General features: G+C 34.5%; 2 protein-coding genes and 1 long non-coding RNA gene across 12 annotated transcripts; 2 read left to right on the top strand and 1 right to left on the bottom strand.

Moving 5' to 3' along the window:
* Positions 1-6,300: 6,300 nt before the first annotated feature.
* On the bottom strand, positions 6,301-12,581 carry LOC143150894 (uncharacterized). 7 transcript variants are annotated; one of them, XM_076319455.1, is made up of 9 exons: positions 12,362-12,581; positions 9,170-9,285; positions 8,950-9,107; positions 8,615-8,878; positions 7,867-8,550; positions 7,623-7,785; positions 7,383-7,521; positions 6,717-7,306; positions 6,301-6,641 (listed from the first exon to the last, which is right to left on the bottom strand). In XM_076319455.1, exons 2-9 carry the CDS (start codon positions 9,248-9,250, stop codon positions 6,546-6,548), a joined length of 2,175 nt encoding a protein of 724 aa, XP_076175570.1. In that variant the 5' UTR covers positions 9,251-9,285; positions 12,362-12,581; the 3' UTR covers positions 6,301-6,545. The 7 variants fall into 7 exon arrangements, with proteins under 7 accessions (XP_076175570.1, XP_076175572.1, XP_076175571.1 ...); XM_076319457.1 differs by having other exon boundaries at positions 12,378-12,581; XM_076319456.1 differs by lacking the exon at positions 12,362-12,581 and adding an exon at positions 11,893-12,045.
* LOC143150895 (uncharacterized) lies at positions 10,472-12,168 on the top strand. Its single transcript, XR_012993197.1, has 2 exons — positions 10,472-10,590; positions 10,690-12,168. It is a non-coding gene; the product is annotated as an uncharacterized LOC143150895 (long non-coding RNA).
* On the top strand, positions 12,278-18,264 carry LOC143150891 (uncharacterized). Of its 4 annotated transcripts, XM_076319445.1 has the most exons (17): positions 12,340-12,534; positions 12,614-12,741; positions 12,967-13,247; positions 13,316-13,423; positions 14,203-14,542; positions 15,261-15,305; positions 15,389-15,514; positions 15,589-15,747; positions 15,901-16,029; positions 16,126-16,310; positions 16,377-16,485; positions 16,564-16,794; positions 16,863-17,080; positions 17,139-17,358; positions 17,446-17,629; positions 17,714-17,816; positions 17,899-18,264. In XM_076319445.1, exons 3-17 carry the CDS (start codon positions 12,996-12,998, stop codon positions 18,007-18,009), a joined length of 2,520 nt encoding a protein of 839 aa, XP_076175560.1. In that variant the 5' UTR covers positions 12,340-12,534; positions 12,614-12,741; positions 12,967-12,995; the 3' UTR covers positions 18,010-18,264. The 4 variants fall into 4 exon arrangements, with proteins under 4 accessions (XP_076175561.1, XP_076175563.1, XP_076175560.1 ...); XM_076319446.1 differs by lacking the exons at positions 12,340-12,534; positions 12,614-12,741 and adding an exon at positions 12,278-12,331; XM_076319447.1 differs by having other exon boundaries at positions 12,341-12,741; positions 16,564-16,785.
* Positions 18,265-18,592: the final 328 nt, after the last annotated feature.

Here is an 18,592-nt window from a genome sequence, read left to right as displayed (position 1 = left end):
TACTGAAGTGCATGAAATAATAATCAAATTGTATAAAAATCAACAGTTTTTAAAAGAAATTGCGAAATTTGTGAAAAGAAATCATGTGGCTGTGAAAAAAATCATTGACAAATATAATGATCTCGGATTGTTATCAGTCTATCAATACAAGTAAAGCAAAATTCTTTTTTACGTGCAGTAAAAATAGCAAAAGAACTGAGTAATCTTAAGAAAGAAATAGTTAGTGCAAGTAGAATCCGTAGAACACTAAATAGAGTAGGCTTATTTGGAAGAATTCCGAGGAACAAGCCAATGATTTCTGAAATCAATAGAAAGAATTGGTCGCAGTATGGTAAAGATTACCTGAATTATACTGAATCTTTCTGGAATGATGTTCTCTTCTTTAATGAAAGTAAATTTGAAGTTTATAGAGATAGAAAACCGCCTAGGGTATGGAGAAGTAAAATAATGCCTTGAAAGAAATGAATTTGGTCTATACAATCAAACATGGGGGAGGATCTGTGATGGTTTGGGGATGTATGGTTGGTTCCGCGGTTGGAAATCTCGTGTTAATTGAAGATACAACAAAGGATGATTGCGTTGAAACATTGCGGGAAAACTTAGATCCTAGTATTAGGAAATTGAACTTATCAAGAACATAGACATTTCAAAGTGACAACAATCCAAAGCATACATCATGCATGGCAAAAGAATGGCATTTTTACGATACACCAATCCTCCGCAATCCTCAGACCGCAATTCCATAGAAAATGTATGGGATTATTTAGATCGGAAAATAATGAAAAGAAAGATAACGTCGAAAGAAACTCTCAAGAAAGCCATTTTAAAAGAATGGAATCGAATTCCGACAAGTTATACATTCTCGTTGGTCAAATCTATGAGAAACAGATTGACTGAAATTATAGAAAACAACGGAAATTCAACAAAGTATTAATTTTACCAAAAAAAAAAGAGAAATTGTTGTTCCTACCTATAGATATTAACTTTATATTGATTGAAGAAAAATATACTTTTTTGTTCTTTGCATTATAAGTTTGTTTACTTATAAGGTAAATTTATTACTAATAAAAATATGTATTTTTTATAGAAGACAAATTGAGCTTTCAATATCGTACACCTTTTTCCTGTTTTCTTTCATACCTTTTAAGTTATTTCAAAGAGAATTTGAAAATTTTTAATGTTAAAATTTATATTGACGCTTACTGTAGCTGGGCAGTGTTTGCTTCCCTAACCTTTTCCTTAAAAGTTAGCTTTCGCACGTGTTACGCAATAAGATACACTATTTCCAAGATAAATGCGAAAGTTTTAGGATTTAAATTTATATTTATGAAGGACCATCCATAAAACTTTAGATATCTGTCGGTATTTTGTCAACAGTGGCGATTATAGAAAAAGATAGGAAACGGAAGACTAAAAGAAAGAGGAACTAAACGCCACGATGTTAGTGTGACCAAAGTTTAAAGGACACTTGATTGCAGTGATCAATTACATTTAAAAAGAAATTTTTTTTCATGAAACTTTTATCAACATACTTGTAAGACCTTTCTGATTAAAATGACATCAAACACGACCTAATTTGGATGATATTTACTTATTTAGTAAGTGATATTAATTCAACATTGTATTTGTTGGAACGAATGCAACAATGATCCTAAGAGTGCCAGATGTCGATAGCGAATGGTCGATGTCAGTTTTAAGGACTGTCTACATATTGGCGCGGAAGGGTCGTCCGCTACGCGGTCAACGGTTTGGCTATTTTTTTCTGGGGTTTTTTCTATTCAGTTCCAAGTCGAGAGTCACGAAGACCACACGACACTGTCGTCGTTTGCGTCAAGGCATATTACTGTATACTTGTTTGTGTGGACTTTGTATTCTCATATGTACAAAAACTATACTACTGGATACGCGAGATCCCTGCATATTATAATAAACTACATATTATAATCTGAACTTTACAACAGTATTAAATAAATCTTTGTTCCATTAATATGTATCGTAGCCATACAATGTGATCAAACGTGTCTCGGGTACCGACTATCTTCTCGAAACCCACTGTTCAGTTGCCTAGCGTCTAGCTCCTTTCATTCGTCCTGGGGACCTCCAAGCTATCGTTTTGGAAGTCCCCCAGGACGAGCAGTTATCAGAGCGCAAGTTTTGTAACACAAGCCCCCATTTCGCCTAAATATTGTCTTTCTCTGACTTGAAGTCTCACGGGACGGCACAGGAGCAAAGAGGCTTTTTTTCCGTGGAGGAAATGTTCGGAAGACTCCCCTGACCTCTTGCCAACTCGCTTGGAATTTCCTGCAAGTGGAACCTACTCACTAAAACCCACCACGGTGATCATCCTCGCACGTTATTGGGGGGGGGGGGGGGGGGGGGGGGCACCGGAAACCAAATCGCATCAATGCTTCCGGTGACCCCCCCCCACCCGCCCTTGCAGCGCGATCAACATACCCACCCCCCATTTTCGTTAAAGGGGGGCGAAATGTTGCCCCCTCCCCCTATTTTGCACAGCGCCTGGACTCTCGGTGATGGGACAAGACCGTGAGCCCCAATCTCACGACCATCCGTGGCTGTCATAGTCGCGCCCAACGGCACGAAGACGCAAGGTGCCACCGGACATCACCCTCTTGCTTATTTAAGAGCTACCCTCTTCTCGGGTGAGGCGCGGACGGAGGCTCGAGGCGCTAGGTCAACGTGCCTCCGCCCACCGTTCGTAGGGGACCTATTCGAACTCACGCGAGCCCATCCTCGCCTGCATCCCGCGACCTCCTCTTGTAAAATTACGGTTTCGCAGAAGGAGGCCACGGCCTTTCACTTTCCCTCGTTGCCGGGCATGGCTCTTACTATCCACAGCAGCGAGAGATCCACCTTAATCGTGCCAACCAGACCACGGCGCTCACTCGCCTAGGCTGGGCACACTTCTAGGGTGTGCTGCGCCGTGTCCTGGTCAGCTGGACAGTGCCAGCAGCGTGCTGTCGTCTTTTTACCTATACAGCGCATGTACCGCCCGAAGCATTCATGTCCGGACAGCACCTGCACCATATTGTAGGTGAGGGAATCGTAGCCTCTACCTAACCACACTAAGGCGCAAGGCACGACCCCACAGTTGGACGACATGTAGCACCCCACCATAGCGAGTCCCTTCCACTCGACGGCGACGAATCCCGTACTGCACTCAAGCAGGTAGCATGAAGAGGAACCATCGCCGCCCTTCCATACAATTGCCACTGAGCCGCACGCGGCCCTCATGTAGTGCGGATGGTCAGGGACGCGGTACATCTTGGCGGTGACTGCCAGGCCAACCTTCCACTCCACGAGAACTTGGGACATTACGTTTTGTGGCGCACGGCAGTAATTGAGGTTGGTCTGGAGGAGGCGGGAATGCCGATACATAATGCTTCTCCGGCTCCTCCAGGTGTTCTTCCCGCATTTTCGACGGTAGTATCGTTGCTATCCATCCTATTACTAATCTCCCGGCCTCTACCACCCTTTGGCCGGCAGAGCCAGGGCACCGGGCTCAAACCGACCCCAGGCTGGAGGGGGAAATACGGATTTTTCCAACATTTATCTCCTCCTCCGTGTATTCCCCTGTCCTGGCCAGCGTCAGGCTCACCTCATTCCGGGTGACCGAGTCGCCAGCCCACTTACGCGAAATTCCGCATGCTTCGTGAACCGGACGACTTGGACACCCTGGGCCGCCAGGACTTAGCCCATTCTTTGGGCGAGGCGGTCCGCCTTCGTGCCGTTATCGGGCTTGGGAATCTCTAAAACAAGAGCCCCGGTTACCGCGCGCTTCGATCGAACCGCCTCGATGTCGAGCAGGACCAGGACGATATTTGACCTGGTCATCTACATCGTCTTTTCATAAATCAAATCACTCTCCTCAGGGACTGTCAGCGATACCGCTGCCGTCGTTGGGGGGGGGGGGGGGGGCGTAGGTGAGACTTGAGCTTACTCATCCAGCCCTTTTTCTTCTCGAGTTGGGCCACCATTACCCAACCGGTGCCGAGAGTGGCGGTGGTGGAGGATGGGTTGCCTTCTTGGTCATCTATTTGGTCTTCCGGACGAGCACTTCCGTCCAAGCCACCCCGGTTAAGGGTGGTGGCGGTAGCATTAACAATGTTGCAGGGGGCTTCTGCGCCGCAGCAGTACCTTTGGCATTGTCTTTGGCCTAAAGCTTGGCCTTGATAGCGCCAATCATCGCCGCCGTAACAGCCGAAAGGGCACCAGCTGTCGTCGTCCCGCAGACGCACCGAGCCGCGGGTGCTGGAAGCGTAGATCTCTGCAAGTTGTCCGCCTCTCCCCGTGACCGGGAGAGTTCCTCTTTCCGCGGTCAGAAGGCGCGACCAGAGCTGTACATTGATTATCTTCATTGCAGCTGGGACCCGTTGCCTCAACTCCTGCGGAGCCCGTCGCGTCTCTTTCACCACCATCCTCATGGCCTTCGCAAAGGTAACGTTCAGATCTCGTGAGGTGGTTGCTACTTTACAATCGACCTCAGGAACGAGACAATACGAGCCATGTTTCCCAAGAGGACAATGTTCCAAAGGTATTCAAATTTAACATTACTATTACCGCATATAAGAAATATCCGAAGAATAATAAAAATCCGAAAATTAAGTTTTCTCTTAAAGAAAAATATACATTTTTTAAAGAAATCAATTGATACATTTTGTTCATACATCAACACATAAAAGCTATTATAATATTTACCAAGAAAAATTTGTAGCTGATCAGAAACTGATTAACTTTTGTGTAAAACATTTTTTCATTTGACTATTGGAAAGGCCTGAAAATCGTGGCGACAATTATGTGCCACACACTCTATATAACTTCTTTTAAAATAAATGAAAATTCATTTTTATTCACTTCTAAATTAAATTTTTATTATTTTTACTGAAAAAGAATTTTGCTTATTTCTACTGAGAATTATATAACCAATGTTTTCCTAGCATATTGTAAAAAACTAGTAAAAATTGTTGTCCTGTATTAGATGTAACTATTGTATAGTAGTAATATGTTACATCTACGCCAAGGGGCTCTGCCTGTCGCCTATTTCTCATAATCTCTTCTCTATCTCACTACCTTTTTCGTCAGTCAGTCTACATGTGTCTGTAACTGCCGCAACGAATAGCGAACTAGAATTGAATATATGCGTGAGAATAGATGCACCTCTTCCATTTTTTTTCGCATTCCTGCCACGGACTTTAAGTCAGCGATAAAGAATACTACTCGAAGCCAGTTAAATCACAATTAGGCGACACATAATACCCCATTACGACATGTCCCCACACTGGACAACGACGAAGCCTCCACCGCGCTTCAGCAGCCCACGTCGCCGTCTTTCTATATTATTGCCATTGAGTCGCCCACATTATCCATCTGGTGTGGGCGGTAGAAGACGCGGTACAATTCGGTTACGATTATCAGGTCAACCCTTCACTCTGCGAAAACTTGAGACATTAGGTCCTGTGCTCCGCGGCAGTGGTTGAGATTGGCCTGACGGAGGAGCCAGGAAGTCATTATTTAATGATCGCGCCTCCTCAAGGCATCTCTCCATCTTCATGGCGTAGCGGCGCCCGCAGTCGGAGTCACACTCACCCGGGTCAGCCTGGGTCCCGGCGCTCGTTTCTATTGTTCGGTTAGGACGGGAGGGGAAACTTTTCGAGTCTCCCCAAGTATGTACAAAGCTAACACGTGAGGGCTGCCGCGCACTGGCTCGCTCAGTGATTGCAGCATCGTTACACACATACATACACGCGCGCGCGTATAAATATAATTCTAAATAAATTTTAGAAAGAATTAAATGTATTTTAATAAGAACTAATTACAATGTATTACACGCTTTTTATCATAAGAGACAGAGAATTAATAGATTAGTGGCAAACTGAAAACAAGTTATGTGGTAAAATTGTACAATTGTTAGAAAAAAAAACAAATTTATCACCTACACTATTGTAGAAAAAATGAAAAACCGAAGGATTCTTTTTGTAACAAGAAGTCTCATTTTGATTAGTCAAAGGAACTAACAAAAAGAGAAGAAACTATAGTTTACTGCGGAAGAATACAAAATTTAATTTCAGTTCCAAAAATTGCTGGAATTATCTTTAATAGTGGGAAATAATTTAAAAAGAAATTTGGAATAATATAAAGAAAACTACTACTAAAAAAAAGTGTAGACAGGATACAACAATGTATACAAATGTGATAGGTCCTCAGTGAACCAAAAAACTATTAAAACTTATTTAATTAATAAATATAGTTGTATCATTTAATTGTTCGAATACTTTTGTAATGTTTATATAATCAATGTTTTTAAGAAATGATTTGTAATTATTGTTTATATTGATAGATACACATCAGATTTTACACGCGTAGTTTTAATATTTGTAGATTATTATTGTAATAAAAGTATTTTGAATATTACTACTTTGCAGGCAAAGTGAGTATAGAGATGTAATTTGTATAAGTACAACTGCAATACGTATTTATATATTTTGTAAAATTTGTTATTAAAAGTGTTACTGATAACGAAGTTACTTTCAACATGTTGTGTATTCTTTTCCGTCATTGAGCAATGCTATTTCTATACTATTACCACTATTTTTCGTTTTTATTTCCACATTATACGTATTGGCCTGTAAAAACAAAAAATGTATCAAAGTTTTTATCAAGTTTCAATCGATTATAAACTATAATTTAAGTGGAAATACCAATTGCAGTGAGGCCAAAAAATATCTAGCCACTTCGCAAGCAGGTTTGTCGTGAACGACACTGTCAAAATTAATCTTCTTCTGATCCAGTGCTTGTAGAGTTCCTATTATGCGAGAGGTGTAGTCGTGAATTCGGAATGTAGGTCTGATTTCAGCCTCAGATAATTTTGGCTGCAGAGAGGCATGCCACTTGGCTACAGTTTGGTCTAATTCGGTTGTAACATTAGATTCTTCAAAAATCTCTTTCATTTTACCTTCAATTAATGTCTGATAATCTGGTAGTGAATATGTTAAATCAATTTCCGAAATTGAAGGTTCATACCAATTGCTACATAAGGTAGAGGATTTATCAGCGATGTCAAGTGAATTATGACGATTAGCTGATTGTGATTTGATGTGTGTAGGTGAGGAATTTCTGCTCGTTACTTCTTCAATATTATTTTCGACGAAATTGTTTTGGTTTTGAGAAATACGAAAATCCAATAAATCGATAGTAACACCTGTTGTAGTTTCATATTGAGAAGTATTATTCTTTTGTTCTGTTCCATTCAAGCATTCGTCAAAATTTTTCATAAAATCCTCCAATTCCTCTAGTAAAAAAAAACAGATATATTTTGAAATGTTATAACGTTATTTTTAACTATAATTCATCTTAAATTAACTCACGTTTCCGCAAGCATTTAAATTTTTGTTTTGCTTGCAAAATGAAATCTTTTTTCTTAATTGTAAATGATTCAGCTTCATATAAAACAAGTTTTGTTAAACTTTCAGGTTTGTACATTTTCGATGCAAGTTTACGTTTTTTCTACAATTAAAAGTAATTATATACATAAATAAATAACTAAAGTATAAATATGATAATATCATTTAAATAGAAGAAAATTAAAAACTATAATTTATACATACTGAGCCGAATTTAGTTTCTAAAAGAGAAATGTATTCTGGAAGTTTTAAAATGGATGAATTGTTAAAAAATATATTTTTCATTCCCTGAATAAATGGCATTGGTTTCCAATCAAATTCATTTATATCATCTACTGAACATATCGATATTTTCGATGTTTGATTCCTGATAAAAATATTAGTATATACAAAAATTTAATGAATATCACAAATTTAAATAAAATATAAATATTCCTTTAAAAAATACCCTCTTTTTCGCAGACCAAGTAATCCTTCTTTCCATTGCATATTGTCTAATTCATCCACTTGAACAAGCTGATGGCGATCATCTTTTGATATGAGACCTAATTGTTTATCAGTTGTCATTTGATTGGTAATTCCAAATTTTTTTAATTTTCCATCATTTCTTGGATATTCTTCTTCAATTTGAATTGTTTGGTCTGAATTTTCACTTTGATATCTTTCTTTAGCTCCATTAATTTCCTTGCAATTATGAATTCGGAAATTTTGATCATTACTATCTATTGGATCTTGTAGTAAATTATTTTGGATATGCTGCCTCTTGAGAAAAATTTTCTCTGTAATAAATTGTTGTGAAATATTAGGGTTATTAAAAGGAATTTCATGGTCTCTATTTATCACATTTTCTTTCTCTAAAATTTGTGATTCATTTGCTAAAGAGACATTTTCTACTTCCAGAGAAAAATTTTGTTCCTCCTCAAATTCTCCATGAGTGGATGTAATAAATTCATTGTCATTTAATGAGGTAGCTGACTGGTACCCAGAGGTTCCAGTACCAGGAGTTTTTGGTTCTGAATATGATGACAAAGAATTTCTTCCTTTCTGAACACGAGAACCAAGCATACGAGTAAAATCATAAGGTGTCAATTCATCCACTAACATTCCACTTGTATTTATAGCTTGATTACACCTTGAAATTAAAAGTAAGTTGCGATTTAAAAAACACAAATTAAATACAATGAATTTCTATTTACCGAAAATCATATTTCTTTCCTATGACTTCCCCCAATACATCATAAACTTGGATGGGATCGTATAATTGGGCTACATTGTTTTCTAATTGAGTAAAACGGTGACTTAATAATTTGACTCTTTTCTGTGCTTGAAATTGATTCTTTTTATTAATATTTTTCCCAACATTTATTTCTAAATCATTAATAAGAGAATTTTCGAAATCAACAGATGCTTTTTTAGGAACTCTTTTTTCTTTACTTGTAGACTTTTTTATTTCTTCTTCCCTATTGAAAATATAAATAAACTATCAACTGTAACACATGTGTTTTGAACTATATTCAAGAGCAATAATTACTCATAGCCAAAAAATATTTGTTTTAAAACTTCTATCTCATTAAAGAGACGTTCAATTCTGCGTACATATACATTAGTTGAATTTTGGAGAACAAGTGCTGCTTCCCCAAAGTTTATATTACATGGCTCTTCTAATAGTGCATAATATTCTTCTAAAACCTAAAATAAGACATAATGATGAGCTATTTGTACTTGATTATAATTATTATAATATCATATACCTGCGATAATGGAAATTTCCAATCAGCAAGATCCTTTGCTGGCTTCATAAGCTGCGTACTAATATCCTGCAGTGTGACCATTTTAGATGCTGAATATTTACCTTCCTATGGATATTCTATTACATAAAAATAGTATTTTGTTTTGAATATTTTGTTATAAATAATAATAATAATAAAAATAATATTGTTGAAATGTACTTATAACTAACACTATCAATGATACTAATTAATTTGTCTGTCATAAACAATAAAAAAGGGCACACACACAACTACAAGCTATATTTGATAAAAATGAATATACAAGTAGTTAATTGATTGTACAATCAATTTTTAGAACATGAAGACTTGAATTACTGCATAATTGTACAAAACTAATGTTTAGTAATTAATCCTAATGTATAAAGATAATATGAAATATCCAATTATTAAACTCAATTTATAAAAAGCTAAATAACAAGAGTTACAAATAACTCTTTACTCAAACATTCCTCAACAAATGTTGCTTTTTTTTTCTTAATTTAAGAAATTATTATGTTAAAGCTATTTTGTTTAGTCGATAAATTTGTTATCTTCTCTATAACTTCAATTTTAAAGCATTTTGGGCTAAATCAAAAACAGAACTGTCAGTTATAATATAAAAATATGTGCAAAATATAATAAACATGACTTAAATTTGCAGCAAAAAAGAAACACACAGTAGAAATAGTAAAAATTGTAAGTAAACACTTAAAATGTTTCTAATAAAAGTTCATGATAATTGACTAATAAAAAAATAAATATATTGGAAGCAATTGAAAGAACACATTTTCACATTTTCTTTCAATTAACATTAATATTCGACATCAAAAACTACTAAATTACAAATTAATAAGTTAGAACGGAAATTTTAATCACGGTTTCCTCATATAGCAAAAAACTGCAAAAATAAAAAAACATTATATCGAATCTAATAATTTGCATATTTTTATAGTGCGTAAATCACATTAAATTATTTAAAATTATATTTTTTTAAACACCTTCATACATTATTCAAACTCGTGATGTAATAGGTTAAATTAAAGAATAAAGGTTCTAGCTTTTAAACATTCATTTACGTAATTACAAACAATTTAAAAACATTGTTTTAGGTAGCACAGATATAGGTGTCATAGTTATAATAAATGAATTATTATTTAATATAAAATTTCTGTATTAATTTTATTGTCAATGGAAGTAAAATAGGTTATATTGAAATTGCTTCGTTCAGTGTTTGTTTACGTTTATATAAAAAGAGAACTCTCGCGCGCATTACGCGCAGAATGCGCAGAATTGCTGCTAGCTGTATGCGGATCTTCCAATACATGCAACCTTGATGCGATAAACGACAAGATGTATAAATCACTATGAAATAAGAATAAGCCAAAAATGTCCCCTGTCATGAGGTATGTACAGTTGAATCTAAGGATTGAATTAATATTTATTAAAAATATTTCACTATATATTCAGAATTAATTTTGAAATATGTAACCTGTTTGTAATAGGTCACTCGTAAGATAAAGCATCAGTAAGTGAAGCCAAAAGAGAAGAAAGAAAAATACCTGTAATAAATAATAGCTAATGATTGTATGGTGATACCACTTTAAAAATTTGACTTGTTCATAGGATTTTCGTAATAAATAAAAAAGAAAAGAAAATTCAATCAACCACTAGTGTGACAGGAAGTAAAGAAAGACAAGTTTCCTGTCTACTATGCAGAGATTATAAGTTGTCAATGAATCAAATTAGTCGTACCACCTTGAATTACAGACATTTTCGTTATTGGTTAAGGGAGAACCCCATCCTGACCAGTCAAAAAAATCGAATATTTTCTTCTTATTTTCTTAAAGTTTGAAATATGTAGAATGTTATGTCAAGAAGATATTTCGAAATTCAAACATTTAGCGAAGTTACAGCGATCAATAATTTTTGTTTTCTATCTATTCTCGTCGGTCTCTCGTGGACCGTGCGTTATGTACCACTGACCGGGTGAAACGAAAACATTGTTTCAAGGCAATTCTTTATTATTCATGAGAAAAGAATTCTATTGAATGTAATTCAAGTTTTTTATATCGTACATAGCAATAAGCTCTGAACATGGTCGAAAATTGTAGCCGGATGAGTAATCTGCGAATGGAGTGAGAATGACAAGTCTTTGGAACCATTTGAAAGAGATTGAAATTTTTACTGATAAGTTAATAAATGAATTAACAATATATTATGGTCTTGCTGTTCTATGAAATTCCCATTGCAAGGAGGCAACGAAGAAAGTAATATAGAATATGTTTTTCACAAAATTTCATGAGACAAAAATCCTCTTGGCAGGTGGCAAAAGCAACGAATGGTTTGGAAAATTATGTATACAAAATACCTCTGCCACAAATTGCTCAAGATACAATTTGTCCAATTTATGAAGACCTCAGCACGAATGAGCTATTACAAAGATATGAAGGTGGTTTTATACAAAACAATGAGAGTTTAAATTCAATCATTTGGACAATAGTTAAAAAAGATCTGCATATTTCGATACCTACTCGGAATAAGACAAAACATTAATACTTCGTCTATCTTATAATATTTTAGTGCTGATTTGTTCTCGCCTTTAGTAAGAAAGAAGTGAAAAACAATCACTCAAGAGTCGTGTTCTCTCTGTATTACATAGCATGCGATAGTCCCAAGTTTCAAGAATAAAAAAGTCTCACATTCACCTTCTTTCACTGCTTTTAAACCTGTCAAGATCCATAATCAGATCCCAACTCCGATCAGATTGGGATTTGGAATATTGTCGGATAGATCGTAACGTCACCGGCGTTTGAATCATGTGACGAGGTAGAAAGTAGATACTAAAAGTGAAGTGATGGGGAGAACCTTAGCAACAGCGTCTTGACGTTCTCTTTAACACGACGCCATTTTTCATAGAGAATTTGGATATACATGTATTTATATGGTAATGGAATGAAAAAATAAACAAAAATTACTATACATAAATCAATATTACTTGCATTTTAATTCAATTTTTACCTTCTTTATATATTTTTATTATATTTGTAAAACGTTAAAACAAATATGGTTATGTTACGTGTAGATACGTTTGTTCGGTGTTACGGAGCCTTTACTATTTGGAAACCCAAAGAATCTGAACGTGTGGTATTATGATCTATTAAGCAATATACTAACTCTGATTGTCACATACATGAGATTCGTCCATTAACTTGTGTATCTAGAGGACGAAATTCTCCGGAACTTTTTTTTCGAATGTAGCGTCATTAATTCGCCCTTGCGATCCGAAATATGTATCAGTCAATAGTAAATCTCTTGCGCATCTGTCTTACGCACCACGCGGTGTTTGGGTGAGGGTTGAGGGCCGCTTTGCCCGTTTTTCCGTGTCGGCTTTCGTGCATCTGTGGTAGTATTGACAAATTTTTTTAGCTCGGTGTATGTAAATATCTACTACTCCATGATCCTACATACAGACTTCAATTTATGGGACCCAAGCTTTCATTGAATGTTCGATAGTCCGATTATCGTATACTTTTACGCTGTTTAAACTAAGAAAGGTACATGTTATTAAAGTTTAGTAGTCTATTTAATTATTTGGTAGTAATTAATCATTCAACTAAAGTTTGCATACTTTTGGCTCTCTCAACTTACACACACACACACACACACACACATATATATATATATATTATGGTTACAGATTTCTTTAATAATACAAAGTTTTTTTGGTGTGTATTATAATATTTTTGTTTTATTCAAGGAATAAACATATATATAATTAGTTTCTAGGGACATAAAGTGAATAATAATCATGGACAGGAAAACTTATACAAAATCAACACACTGGGTGTTGCAACCATGGAGCCTCTTTTTTCTTATACTGGTTCAATTTTTGGTACAATTTTTAACATCTTTCTATCTTTATATGTATGTGGCTCATGTGGAGACAGATGTTCATATTATGCAAAACCACAATGTTTTACACACTGAAAAATTGATACGGACAAAACGAAATAGTGCATTGCCTGTGACAGAAGATAATAAAGTATTAGATACTTCTAGAGTAGGTACTATTGATATATGTCATACAAAAAATATACTTTATATTTGTACTTCTTTTTTATATTTTAGATTTGGGAGGAAAAGGATATGATAAAAGAATCTAAAAAGGTGACTTTGCCTCCTGTAGCTATGTCAGGATTGTCATCTTCTCCAATTACTCCTACGGAACATGATTGGGTGTGGTTACATGCAACGAGTTAAACACTCGTGTGCAGGTTGAGGGGGTAGACAAGTCTCAAAATCATCAAAAAACAGTTTTTGAAATTTTTATATATTCAAATAGTTCTAAGCTAATAATTGGCTGTATATTTTATGCTTTAATTTATTGAAAAATTCCAAAAATTGACAAAATGACATAATGGAAATTAATAGTCAAATGCATTAAAATATCCTATGATTTCACTGGATTAAGCTGTCAATATTAAAATTTAATTGAAATGTTTATCTAAGAGAAAAGTGTAATCTAAATGTAAACGCAATTTTTGAAAACTACATTTTTGGAAACAGTAAACATAATGTTTCAAGAAGAGTCCTAATAATTTTTTTCAAAATTGTTGTGTGTACTCTTAGAAAGTAGAATTTCGAAAAAAAATTCATAAATGAGAATGTAGCGTCATTAATTGGCCCTTGTGATCCGAAATATGTATCAGTCAATAACAAATCTCTCAAAGAAATTGAATTTGAAAAATGACAAAATTTCTATTTCTCTTAATAAAATGAAGAGAATATTTTTATTACATTCTATTTCGAGATTTCAAGAGTATTTATCGAATAACGAATAATAGACTATGTTAATTTCAAGTGATTGCAACAATTAATTTTCTAGAAACAAAGTTAAAGAAAGATTGACTTTTTTAATTCTGAGGCTTTACTACTCACTTAATTCTTTACTTTCTTTTGAGTTATTAGAAAACATAAAAAAGTAAAATTTTAATAAAATGGATTCCATATTTTAGGTTGATGCAGTTGAAAATTTTTGTCGATCTTCAATGAAATATTGTCCACCAGGACTACCAGGAGCACCTGGAAGCTTAGGAGCTCCTGGAGAACCAGGTCTTCCAGGATTGCGAGGAATGACTGGTCCAAAAGGACTACCTGGTGTAACTGGTCCTCCTGGACCTCCTGGACCAAAAGGTGATTTAGGACCTCCTGGCATTGATGGAAGAGATGGAGTACCAGGTGAACCTGGTCTTGATGGAATTTCTGGACGTAGTGGCTCAGATGGACTTCCAGGAATAGATGGTAAACCAGGCTTGAATGGATCTCCTGGTCGGCCTGGACGAAATGGTACAGATGGTATGCGCTACATATTAGTACCTTATAATTTGATTACTATTTATAGTAACAGGGTATTTCATAATATGTGGAACTTACTTCAGTGGTGGACGATAGACTCAGAAAGAACCAATAAAGTTTGTACAAACATCTATTCTATTTGATCTTGTCCCCGATTTATAGTTATTTTTGTACTTTGATAATTTTAAATGATGAACTGAGGTAGTATAACTGATTTCCCTAAATTGTTTATATACAATGCTCAATTATTCCATAATATTGCTCAACCCGGGAGATTAATAGGTCAATCTTAGATCAGTTTCTCAAGTAATCTAATGAATTATTAAAAGAAATCTATTGTCTGAATTGTTTATTCTCCAGACTTAAAACCATTTGATTTTTATTTTTGCAACTATTTGAAAATAATTGTTTATTCATCATCTATTATCAGTGTTGAACTATTTCGTGAATGAATCCAACAAATGTTTGGAATTTTTTTAAGTCTGAAAGAACTATGACATGATAAATGCAGACTTGTAATTAAGCTAAAATAACCATTTTAAGCATTTTCCATGAGGGTAAACAGCTACACATTACTGCAATATAAAAATGGCTATGATTCTGGAACAAGGTCAAGTAGGGCACATATTTATACAAGTTTTTTCTTTAGTTACATTCACTGTATACTGCTGAAGTAGGTTTCACATGTTATGAAACTCACTGTATATTGTTACTTTAGGAAGGCCAGGTCACATAGGACCACAAGGACCACCCGGACCGCCTGGTAACTTATCCTTATTTCAAATTCCCTCATTCTAATTGCGTATGGATGAAAAAAAGATACGTTGTTGATGTAAACAACTTTAGGAGAAATGGGTCCTCCTGGTAGATCAGGCTTACCAGGGCAAGATGGCAGGCCAGGGATAACAGCCTGGAAGGTGAACATGAATGACTATAATGTAAATGATTTATTAATTCCTCCTTCCATCTTGGGTGAGTAGTTTTAAACAACAAACCTTTTAAAAATGTTATTCTGAAATAACAGTTTTTCTTATGACACTTTTCAGATGATAGATTGTTACCAGCAACATTAAATTCTACAGGATTAATTTCTGTTAATGAGGGAGGCAATATACGATTGAGATGCGCAGCAAGTGGAAAACCACAGCCTATCGTTCAATGGTTTAGAACTGATGGTACCATCATTCCTGTAGGACCTTGGCATGGTAATACGAAATATGATAATTATTACATTTTCAAATATATTTGGTTGTTTCTAGTGGTTGTAGTAGACTTATGAATTTTTATAATAAAATTTAATAATAATTCGTTTTCAATAAATATTACTTTAATTGATAAATATGTAATTTCTTATACAGTAACTTCTATCATTGGATATACGTTTAATATCACTGCAGTGAATAGAGAACACATGGGAGAATATACTTGCATCGCTGATAATGGAGTTCCACCACAGGCATCTAAAAGATTTAAACTTCAAGTTAAATGTAAATATTAAACCTGGCACACATACGTGTAGCATGTACTTTACTTCATTTGTTTATTTGGTTTTGGTTTGAAATAAAGAAAGAATTGTTTTTCAGTTCCACCTTTCATTCGAATACGCAATCAAATGATTCTTGTGCGTAGTCAAAATACTGCAACTCTAGAATGTGAGGTGGAGGCATTTCCAGAACCGATTCTTTATTGGGAACGTGGAGATGGCCGTCGCCTCAAAGCGTCTGACAAATACAGACTAGAAGTTTATGATAGAAGGGATATGTATAAGGTAATATCCGATAATATTATCTATGGTAGATCTACATATTGTTGCATATTTTTTAATGATTTCTAGCTTAAAATGCGTTTAAAGATTACAAGAATAACGTTGGTGGATCATGGTACCTACCACTGTGTTGTCAAAAACGATATTGATACCACTAAGGGCTCGTTCATAGTTAATGGTTAGATACTTATTAAGCACGTTTAGTATTTATATTTTTAAAATAATTAATCAATTAACTGGCATTTAACAATTTCAGATGATGTGAATAGTATGGAAAGATTAATGATTGGAAAACAACAACATGTTACATATGGAGAGCCTGCACCACAACATATTGATTTAGAGGAACTTTGTGCACCACATGAAACTTGTACAGCGTGTCCTGTTTTAAGATGTACTTTTACAGATATTGCTGAATATCTAAACGTTCAGTCATTTAAAAATGTCAACTTCACTGGACTTCCCTCGCGATTAGCAGGTATACTAGGTAAATTTTTTTTTCAGTTCAAATTCTTATAGGATTTCACAAATTCGTTTCTGTTTTTAATGCTACAGGTGGTGTAATAGAAGCGTTGGGAAAGCCTGTTTTGAAGGGTACGATGGACGATCATTATGGAAGTTGGATGCACGATGCATCTTCGAGGTCGGATGGTTTTTCAGATAAACTTTGGGTCACTCGAAAAAATGATACATCGTTCATTTTTGAGTACAAATCAAAAGATCATTTTAAAAATGCTAGTTCATATTCCATTGCATTACCTTATCCATTTCAGGTATATTGTGATTTTTTTTGAATTATGTTCCAGAACATTAAATTTAATTTATTTACAGGGGAATGGACATGTAGTATACAATAGATCTTTCTTTTATAATCCTATAAATCGATCTTCCATTTTTCGCTTCAATCTGCATTCCACCTCTGACCATGTATGTGATAAGGAGTTTTCGCGATGCGAATTGCATCTTCCAGAGTTACTAGTAAATACAACAAATTATCTCTATACACCAAATCATAATTTTAATTACGTTGATTTTAATGTCGATGAAAATGGTAATTGTACTACAATTAACTCTGAAAACATGTTTCCTTCTGCAAATACAAATTGATGGATAGTATGTGGATTATTTTTGGTAATAGGCTTATGGATAATATATGGATTACCATCAAATAATACAGTAGTTGTAAAAATAGATGCAACCAATATGAATATTCAATATGCATGGAATATTAGTATTGATAATCATAAATTTGGAGAAATGTTTATTGCTGGAGGAGTACTTTATGCTGTTCATAGTGTCACTGAAGAAACAATGAAAATAAGGTGTAGATCAGTTTACAAAGGAAGGAGAATAATTTATAAAAAAAAATAAAGAGCTTAATTGTTTAATATCGTGTGTTTTTTCAGGTTGGCTTTTGATCTTTATAAAAATGTTACAATACCTGTTCACTTATCGTTTACAAATCCTTACCACAAAACTACAGCAGTCAGCTATAACCATAAGACAAAAGTAAATCCCTTTTTAATTTAGAAAGGGAGTAAATTGAAATACCAATTTGGAAATTTGCAATTAAATTATTGTTTCTTTTTAGGAACTTTACACCTGGAATAAAGGAAATCAATTGGCTTATCCTATTAAGTATCAAGGCTTTGCAAATGTTACAGCAAAAGAAGAGCTCAGGGACATAGACACTGGAATTTAAAATTCGAGTTAATTTAATGTAAAGAAAATTGATAGATTATGTTATATATTTTATAGTTCCATTTTTTATGAATGTATGGTTAAAAAAAGAGACAAGAAAAATACGTCTTTTTAATTCTGTGAATATTTTAATTTAAATTCTTGTTTTGTATTGCTCCATTTCATTTTCACAATTAAAGTGATCCACTATAATAACAACATAATTCAGTTTTTGTTTTGTATTAAACGTGCTAAATAAATATCTGAATTTAAAGAAGTATCTTCACAAAAAACATAAACATAATTTTAGATTCATTTCAAGTAAAATCAGAACATTAACATGTTTGACCTTAAACTTTTATTTTTTTATAAAATTATAGACAGAGTTATAATATCTGTTTATGTGTGATATTAAATTGACCATGATCATTTGTCACTTATATAAACACCTTATTTAATAATGAATTCATTTTCATTAATTCATAATAATACTTAGAGTCTTTACATTCATTGTTTGATATACACGAATTTCAAAATATTTAAAACAAACCGCTTGTTCAATGAGATTCGGTAAGGTGGCGCATGATGACACATTTTAATTCAAT

Source organism: Ptiloglossa arizonensis, chromosome 9, assembly GCF_051014685.1.
Source record: "Ptiloglossa arizonensis isolate GNS036 chromosome 9, iyPtiAriz1_principal, whole genome shotgun sequence".
NCBI lineage: Eukaryota > Metazoa > Arthropoda > Insecta > Hymenoptera > Colletidae > Ptiloglossa > Ptiloglossa arizonensis.
Note: the sequence above shows the minus strand (reverse complement) of the source record. Positions and strands in the feature narration are given on the sequence as shown.